Source organism: Grammomys surdaster, unplaced genomic scaffold (assembly GCF_004785775.1).
Source record: "Grammomys surdaster isolate TR1022 unplaced genomic scaffold, NIH_TR_1.0 185, whole genome shotgun sequence".
NCBI lineage: Eukaryota > Metazoa > Chordata > Mammalia > Rodentia > Muridae > Grammomys > Grammomys surdaster.
Window position 1 is genome coordinate 18,806,388 of NW_021604630.1, and position 9,927 is coordinate 18,816,314.

Consider the following 9,927-nt stretch of genomic DNA (forward strand, 5'->3'; position numbering starts at 1 on the left):
GAGAGAGAGAGAGAGAGAGAGAGAGAGAGAGAAGGAGGAGGAGGAGGAGGAGGAGGAGGAGGAGGAGGAACAGGAGGAGGAGGAGAGAGAGATAGAGAAAGAAAGAGGGAGGGAGGGAGGGAGGGAGAGAGACAGAGACAAAGAGAGACAGAGAGACAGAGAGATGGGGGAGAGGAAGGAGAGACCAAGAAACAGAAAAAGAGCCTTGTTAAAATGTCTACAGAAGGGGCTGGGGCAGACACAGAGTTGGTCTGCTCCTGTCCTGTGGAGATACTGACTCCTGAGTCATCCTAGAGGAGCCACTGCACTCAGAGCAGCCGAGGAGCCACTGTACTCAGAGCAGCTGACACTGAGTTGATCTACTCCTGTCCTGTGGAGATACTGACTCCTGAGTCATCCTAGAGGAGCCACTGCACTCAGAGCAGCAGAGGAGCCACTGCAATCAGAGCAGCAGACACCAAGATTAGAATCATAAGACTACAGAGACATCTGGACTCTGAGGAGCTCTGCAACAAGCAAGATAACTGGAAATACAGACTCCAGTCTTACACAGTGAGGACAGGCAACACTAGAGTTAACCAGATGGCGAAAGGCAAGCGCAAGAACATAAGCAACAGAAACCAAAGTTTCTTGGCATCATCAGTTCCCAGTTCTCCCAATATAGCAAGCCCTGAACACCCCATCACACCTGAAAAGCAGGATTCAGAATTAAAATCACTTCTCATGATGATGATAGAGGATTATAAGAAGGAATTAAGTAACTCCCTTAAAGAAATACAGGAGAGTACAAGTAAACAGATAGAAGCCCTTAAAGAGGAATCACAGAAATCCCTTAAGGAAATGCAAGAAAACACAAAGAAGGAATTAAACAAAAACATTCAGGATCTGAAAATGGAAATAGAAACAATAAAGAAAGCTCAAAGGGAGACAAACATGGAAATAGAAAACTTAAGAAAGAGGTCAGGAGTCATAGACGCAAGCATCACCAACCGAATACAAGAGATAGAAGAGAGAATCTCGAATGCAGAAGATACGGTAGAAAATATTGACACAGTTGTCAAAGAAAATGCAAAATGCAAAAAACTCCTAACTCAAAACATCCAGGAAATCCAGGACACAATGAGAAGACCAAACCTAAGGATAATAGGTATAGATGAGAATGAAGAGTCCCAACTTAAAGGGACAGTAAATATCTTCAACAAAATTATTGAGGAGAACTTCCCTAACCTAAAGAACAAGATGCCCATAAACATACAAGAAGCCTACAGAACACCAAATAGAATAGACCAGAAAAGAAATACCTCCCATCACATAATAATCAAAACATCAGATGCACAAAACAAAGAAAAAATACTAAAAGCAGTAAGGGAAAAAGGTCAAGTAACATACAAAGGCAGACCTATAAGAATTACACCAGACTTCTCACCAGAGACTATAAAAGCCAGAAGAGCATGGACGGACATCATACAGACCCTAAGAGAACACAATTGCCAGCCCAGATTACTATACCCAGCAAAACTCTCAATCAATATAGATGGTGAAACCAAGATATTCCATGACAAAACCAAATTTGCACAATATCTTCCCACAAACCCAGCACTTCAAAGGATAATTGATGGAAAACGCCAAAACAAGGAGGAAAACTACAACCTAGAAAAAGCAAGGAAGTAATATTCCAACAACCCCAAAAGAAGATAACTATACAAACATAACTTTACCTCTAATAGCAAAAATAACAGGAAGCCACAATCATTTTTCCTTAATATCTCTTAACATCAATGGTCTCAATTCCCCAATAAAAAGACGCAGACTATCAGACTGGATACACAAACAAGACCCAGAATTTTGCTGCATACAAGAAACGCACCTCAGTGACAAAGACAGACACTACCTCAGAATAAAAGGGTGGAAAACAATTTTCCAAGCCAATGGTCCCAAGAAACAAGCTGGAGTAGCCATTCTAATATCAAATAAAATCGACTTTCATCCAAAATTAATCAAAAAAGATAAGGAAGGACACTTCATACTCATCAAAGGAAAAATCTACCAAGGTGAACTCTCAATTCTGAACATCTATGCTCCAAATGCAAGGGCACCTACATACATAAAAGAAACGTTACTAAAGCTCAAAACACACATTACACCTCATACAATAATAGTGGGGGATTTCAACACCCCACTCTCAGCAATGGACAGATCATGGAAACAGAAACTAAACCGAGACACTTTGACATTAACAGAAGATATGAACCAAATGGACTTAACAGACATCTATAGAACATTTCATCCTAAAACAAAAGAATATACCTTTTTCTCAGCACCTCATGGTACCTTCTCCAAAATAGACCATATAATTGGTCACAAAACAGGCCTCTACAGATACAAAAAGATTGAAATAATCCCTTGCATCTTATCAGATCACCACGGAATAAGACTGGTCTTTAATAATGACAAAACCAATGGAAAACCCACATGCACATGGAAACTGAACAACTCTCTACTCAATGATGACTTGGTCAAGGAAGAAATAAAGAACGAAATTAAAGACTTTTTAGAATTCAATGAAAATGAGGACACATCATACCAAAACTTGTGGGACTCCATGAAGGCAGTGCTAAGAGGAAAACTCATAGCTCTAAGTGCCTACAAAAAGAAACTGGAAAGAGCACACACTAACAAGTTGACTGCACAACTAAAAGCTCTAGAACAAAAGGAAGCAAATACACCCAGGAGGAGTGGAAGGCAGGAAATAATCAAACTCAGGGCTGAAATCAACCAAATAGAAACAGAAAGAACAATACAAAATATCAATAAAACCAGGAGTTGGTTCTTTGAGAAAATCAATAAGATAGATAAACCGTTAGCCAGATTAACCAGAGGGCACAGAGACAGTATCCAAATTAATAAAATCAGAACTGAAAAGGGAGACATAACAACAGAAACTGAAGAAATTCAAAAAATCATCATATCCTACTACAAAGGCCTATACTCAACAAAACTGGAAAACCTGGAAGAAATGGACAATTTCCTAGACAGATACCAGGTCCCAAAGTTAAACCAGGAGCAGATAAACCATCTAAATAGTCCCATAACCCCTAGGGAAATAGCAGCAGTCATTAAAAGTCTCCCCACTAAAAAAAGCCCAGGACCAGATGTTTTTAGTGCTGAATTTTATCAGACCTTCAAGGAAGACCTAATACCAATTCTCTTCAAACTATTCCACAAAATAGAAACAGAAGGAACACTACACAATTCGTTCTATGAAGCTACAATTACACTCATACCCAAACCCCACAAAGACCCAACAAAGAAAGAGAACTTCAGACCAATCTCTCTTATGAACATCAATGCAAAAATACTCAATAAAATTCTAGCAAACCTAATCCAAGAACACATCAAAATAATCATCCATCATGATCAAGTAGGTTTTATCCCAGGAATGCAGGGATGGTTCAATATTCGGAAATCCATCAGTGTAATCCACTATATAAACAAACTCAAAGAAAAAAAACCACATGATCATCTCACTAGATGCCGAGAAAGCATTTGATAAAATCCAACATCCCTTCATGATAAAAGTCTTGGAAAGATCAGGAATTCAAGGCCCATACCTAAACATAGTAAAAGCAATTTACAGCAAACCAGTAGCCAACATCAAGCTAAATGGAGAGAAACTTGAAGCAATCCCACTAAGATCAGGGACTAGACAAGGCTGCCCACTCTCCCCCTACCTATTCAATATAGTACTGGAAGTCCTAGCCAGAGCAATTAGACAACAAAAAGAAGTCAAAGGGATACAAATAGGAAAGGAAGAAGTCAAAATATCGCTATTTGCAGATGATATGATAGTATACTTAAGTGACCCCCAAACTTCCACCAGAGAATTCCTAAACCTGATAAACAACTTCAGCAAAGTGGCTGGTTATAAAATCAACTCAAACAAATCAGTAGCCTTCCTCTACATGAAAGATAAACAGACTGAAAAAGAAATTAGGGAAATGACACCCTTCACAATAGTTGCAAATAGTATGAAATACCTTGGTGTGAATCTAACCAAGCAAGTGAAAGACCTGTATGACAAGAACTTCAAGTCCCTGAAGAAAGAAATTGAAGATCTCAGAAGATGGAAAGATCTCCCATGCTCATGGATTGGCAGGATTAATATAATAAAAATGGCCATCTTGCCAAAAGCAATCTACAGATTCAATGCAATCCCCATTAAAATCCCAACTCAATTCTTCACAGAGTTAGAAAAGGAAATTCTCAAATTCATATGGAATAACAAAAAACCCAGGATAGTGAAAACTATTCTCAACAATAAAAGAACTTCTGGAGGAATCACCATCCTTGACCTCAAGCTATACTACAGAGCAATAGTGATAAAAACTACCTGGTATTGGTACAGAGACAGGCAGGAAGATCAATGGAATAGAATTGAAGACCCAGAAGTGAACCCACACTCCTATGGTCACTTGATCTTTGACAAAGGAGCTAAAACTGCCCAGTGGAAAAAGGGCAGCATTTTCAACAAATGGTGCTGGTTCAACTGGAGGACAACATGTAGAAGAATGAAAATTGATCCGTTCTTATCTCCTTGTACAAAGCTCAAGTCTAAGTGGATAAAGGACCTCCACATAAAACCAGATACATTGAAACTAATAGAAGAGAAGGTGGGGAAGACCCTCGAATACTTGGGCACAGGGGAAAAGTTCCTGAACAGAACACCAATGGCATATGCTCTAAGATCAAGAATTGACAAGTGGGACTTCATAAAATTGCAAAGTTTCTGTAAGGCAAAGGACACTGTCAATAGGACAAAACGACAACCAACAAATTGGGAAAAGATCTTTACCAATCTTACATCTGATAGAGGGCTAATATCCAATATATACAAAGAACTCAAGAAAGTAGACTCCAGACAACCAAATTACCCTATTAAAAAATGGGGTATAGAGCTTAACAAAGAATTTTCAGTGGAAGAAACTCGAATGGCCGAGAAGCACCTAAAGTAATGTTCAATGTCCTTAGTCATCAGGGAAATGGAAATCAAAACAACTCTGAGATTCCATCTCACACCAGTCAGAATGGCTAAGATTAAGAACTCAGGTGATAGTAGATGCTGGCGAGGGTGTGGAGAAAGAGGAACACTCCTCCATTGTTGGTGGGACTGCAAGATGGTGCAACCACTTTGGAAATCAGTGTGGCGGTTCCTCAGAAAATTGGACACAGCATTACCTGAGGATCCAGCTATACCACTCCTAGGCATATACCCAGAAGATGCTCGAACACATAACAAGGACATATGCTCAACTATGTTCATAGCAGCCTTATTTATAATAGCCAGGAGCTGGAAAGAACCCAGATGTCCTTCAACTGAGGAATGGATTCAAAAAATGTGGTATATTTACACAATGGAGTATTACTCAGCTATTAAAAACAATGAATTCGAGAGGTTCCTAGGTAAATGGATGGAACTAGAAATTATCATCCTGAGTGAAGTAAGCCAATCACAAATGAACACACATGGTATTCACTCACTGATTATTGGATATTAGCCCAGAACCTTGAAATGCCCAAGATGCAACTCACAGGCCACATGAAGCTCATAAAAAAGGAAGACCAAGTGGGGGTGATTCAGTTCTTCTTAGAAGGAGCAACAAAATACTCAAGGGAGCAAACATGGAGACAAAGTGAGGGACAGAAACTGAAGGAGGGGCCATTTGAAGACCTTTCCACCTGAGTATCCACCCCATATGCAGTCACCAAAGGTAGATGCTGATGTGGAAGTCAGGAAGTACATGCCGATAAGGGCCTGATATGGATGTCTCCTCAGAGGCCTTCAAGAGTCTGACATATTCAGAGGCAGATGCTCACAACTAGTCATTGAACTGATCATGAGGATCTCAATGGAGGAGTTAGAGTGAGGACTGAAGGAGCTGAAAGGGTTTGTGGCACCATAAGGAGAGCAACAATACCAACCAACCACAGCTCCCAGGGTCCTAACCACCAGCCTGGGAGCAGTTATGGAGGGATCCAGGGCTTCAGCTGAATATGTAAGAGTGGAGGGCCCTGCCGGGCACAGGTGGAAGATGAGATCCTTGACCTCATGAAGGCTGGACAACCCAGGGGGTGGGAATTTTGAGGGTGGAGAAGTGGGAGTGGGGGGGGTAGGTGGGGGTTACATCCACAGAGAAGAAGGAGGAGGGGTAAGGGGATGGGGGGTTCCCGGGTGGGTGGGGGATGGGGTAAGGGGATAACATATGAAATGTAAATAAAATATCCAATAAAAAAAATGTCTACAGAAATACGTGAAGGAAGTTTTTTTTTTTAAATTTTATTTTGTTTTTGTAATGTGTGGTATCTTCTTCAGGTATTGCAAGTCTGTAGACTTTACATTCTGTTATTCAGGTAAGATGTCTATCACCAGATTCTGTGTTTGGCACCACTTTTTTTAGAGGTAATATCCTTAATTCAAATAGGACATACAAAGAAATTAAGCCAAGCACACACATAACTAAAAAAGCTATCAAGTACATACTCCAATTGGAAGGAGATGAAGGCTCAGGAGCTAGTCCACTAGGCACAGGAGCTGGTCCACTAGGCACAGGAGCTGGTCCACTAGACACAGAAGCTGGTACAGTAGGCACAGGAGCTGGTATATCAGGCAGAGGAACTGGTTCATTAGGCACAGGAGCTGGTACATTAGGCACAGGAGCTGGTACACTAGGCACAGGAGCTGGTACACTAGGCACAGGAGTTGGTACACTTGACAGACTCGACAAGTAGACACACTTTCTGTCAATACATAAATGCTGTGGACCACAAGCTGTGCCATCATTCACTGCTCCAATGTCATGTAAGGTTATCCCAAAATGATAGTCTATAGTCCAGCACGGGATATTACTGAAGTGAGTGAAATGCAATGTTTCATGGTTTCTCCTTTGGGGAAGTTTTGTCACATTCTCACACTGAATTCGCCCACAGAGTACATCAGCATGTTCACATTCTCTGTATTCATAGGTATCAATACCACAGTTACCAAAACGGTCACCCCGTTTGTTCACTTCCAGATAGCAAATTCCATGTGCACTTCGACTTCCCTTGCCAAAAATCTTCTGACACTGTTCATCATGATGGAGTGGATGATGACACTCCATCTTATGGCAATAACCATCACCACTGCAAGGGCTTCCGACTTCTTTATACACATCTGTTGGACACTCATTGAAGTTCCATTGCACGACTCTGGAAGGTCACACTCATTTTTCTCTTTTCTACACACTGAGCCTGTTTGAAGGAACTTGCAATGTTGGCAACAAAGCCCAGAAGCACATTGAGCATCAGGTTTGAGAACACAGTCCTCACTACAGCATGGATCTTCTGAACAGGATTCAGAGCTCCCACAATCACACTGTTCTCCTTCCTCAACCAAGTAATTCCCACATTCGGTCAGGTTTGTTGTTACTAGTGTTTCTGGAGTTTCTGGTGTATCGTATAAGCAAAATATTTGATATTTATTTGATTGCAGATAATTAAAACTACAGTTACTGAATTTGGGGTGATGTGGTAGAGTTGGGTACATTATGCATTTCTTTTCTATCCCACAAACACATTCCTCTTCATCATGCCGAAAACCCAAATTGTGACCCATCTCATGTGCTACAAGGTATGCGATGTGTAACATGTTATCAGATATAAAACTGTTAACTGCACAATTATCAGTTAAACAAATTGCACGTGTAAAAGCTATCCCTAAATATTTATAATGATGTCTAACAAAAAAGTGTTTGGCATCATGTCTAATTTGATTGCCAATTGAGGCTGCCTTCCAATAGCAGAAGTCACCTAGGAGTTTATGGATATTTTGATCTACATTGATAAGATTTCTTTGGCTCCAAATTTGAAGTTTTGTTAAAATCACATCAATATCCATTTGAAGATAATACCCATTTAGTGCATTGAGTATTTCCAACATATCTTGAAGACAAGTTGTGATATTGTTCTTTCTATAAACATATCGTTTATGGTCTATTACAACATAAAAATCAATAAACATGTGGTGGGTCCACCAATTGTCTAGTGGGATTTTCCAAAATGTTGGGGCAACTCTTTCTTGAAACTTCATTTGCCTTGCTATTTCATCTTAGGTTAACCCGCATCTAATGGGAATTGATTCTGACTCCTCACTGTCCATTTTGTAAGCCAGATGTTCAAATGTTGAAGTTGAGCTCTTGGGCATGATTTCATAGATTGTGCCATTTATGTCTAGTATGCCTTGCAAACTCCCAAAACAGGTGTGAACAATGACCAGGGATTCTGGGTCTTCATCCACATAGCCATGGTAGTAGCATTCATTCTGCACAAAAGGCTGTTCTTCAATTGGATCTCCTTGTTCACTATAAGTGAGTAATAAGAAGTTTCTGGATATCAAGTTTTTCTTTGGTTTCATAGTGATTATGTGTCTCTGTCCCCCCACGTGCAGGCTATAGGACAGCCAACCACGGGAAATATTATTTCTGTCAGTGACATTGACCCTCAAGGGTATCACTACTTCTGGAAGGCTACTGTACCTAGAATGTCCAGTTGGTGACCATGCAGAGAAGAACATCTTCCACAGGCAGAACTTAAGCAATATGTTCCTTTTGTGGACTAGAGCCTCACTCATAGTCATCATGGACTATTGAGAATTCCTTGCTATTCTAGTCCTCACTGTGTCTGAATGCAAGTAGCACTGTCCTTTAATGGCGTGTCTTCTGAGAGTGTTGAGTCACAAGAGCAGCCAGACTAAAAGGAACAGGTAAATACGGGCATACATAGTAATTGGTTAATCATGGTCAAGGTAAGTTTGATGATATAACTTCAAAGTTTTGGGTCTCATTATGCCCTGGTTTCAGCCTTGTGGCCAAACAGGAGCCTGGCTCGAATGTCTGTGGCCATGCAGGAGACCTGAAGCCTGGCTAGAGTTTTGACACCTATTTCACTCACTTCTGTATCCAGGTGACTCAGCAAGACCTGTTTGGCCCTGCCTCTGCCCCTCCATTGCTAATGTAGAGCTTTGCCATTTTCCTCGTCATTCACCCCATACTCTCTGTTAACCTTCCCTGCTTCCTATGTCATCTTGCTCCACCAAAAATCCCCCTACCTTAGTTTTGAGTTTATATATGTGAGAGAATGAAGCAATAAAGTTGAGCTCCTATTTCAATAAGACTCCTGGGCCTGTGTGTTTCTTTTGGGACATTGTCACTCACTATTTTGCTCAGCCCCAGAGAGAGGTGGTGGGATTGGGAATTCTCTCCTTTCACCTGGACCTGCTGGCAAGTAGCTAACTGACTGGTGCCCCATGTTAGGAACTTTTCTCCTGTGCTCTTGATGCAAGAATACTGATGGGCCAGTGTATCTGCAGGTAAGTGTACTCCCATTAGTTATGGGACAGTCTACATCTAACTGTGGTATCCTTCTCCCAATCCTCCAACTAATCCATTCCATGTTCCTTCTCCTTCTGTGCCCTCTGTTACTCTGCCTTAATCCATAGGAGGTCCTAACTCAAGAGTAACCACTCACCTCTACCCAGTCAACCTTAACCCTGGGGTCACTCCCTACCATCTTAGCTCTGAAGAGTTACTTTTCACACTGGTTGAAAACAAGGAAAATGCCAAGGAGCCTCTTTCTACTGAAGAAACATCTGAAGAAAATAGTGGAACCAGAGGAGTCCTTTTGGGTGTTCAACCAAGGGATCTCTTTATCCTTCTTTGGAACTCTTTGGCAGTCGCCCTTGGCTGGCCTCGAAGCAGGCAATAAAATTGGCCTCCCAAGACCCCTCAAATAACCTTTCTTAGACTTCTGAAGGGACCTCTGATACTTACAATAGGGAAGAGCTTGGCAACCAGTACACCACGAGCCTTTACCTAGTGAATGTCAACCCTGGCA

General features: G+C 41.1%; 1 protein-coding gene across 1 annotated transcript; it reads right to left on the reverse strand.

Moving 5' to 3' along the window:
• Positions 1-6,404: 6,404 nt before the first annotated feature.
• On the reverse strand, positions 6,405-8,674 carry LOC114621826 (disintegrin and metalloproteinase domain-containing protein 26A-like). The gene is given in 2 exon segments (XM_028768147.1): positions 6,405-7,225; positions 7,228-8,674. Coding segments are annotated over 2 exon segments (2,268 nt in total).
• Between the last annotated feature and the right edge of the window lie 1,253 nt (positions 8,675-9,927).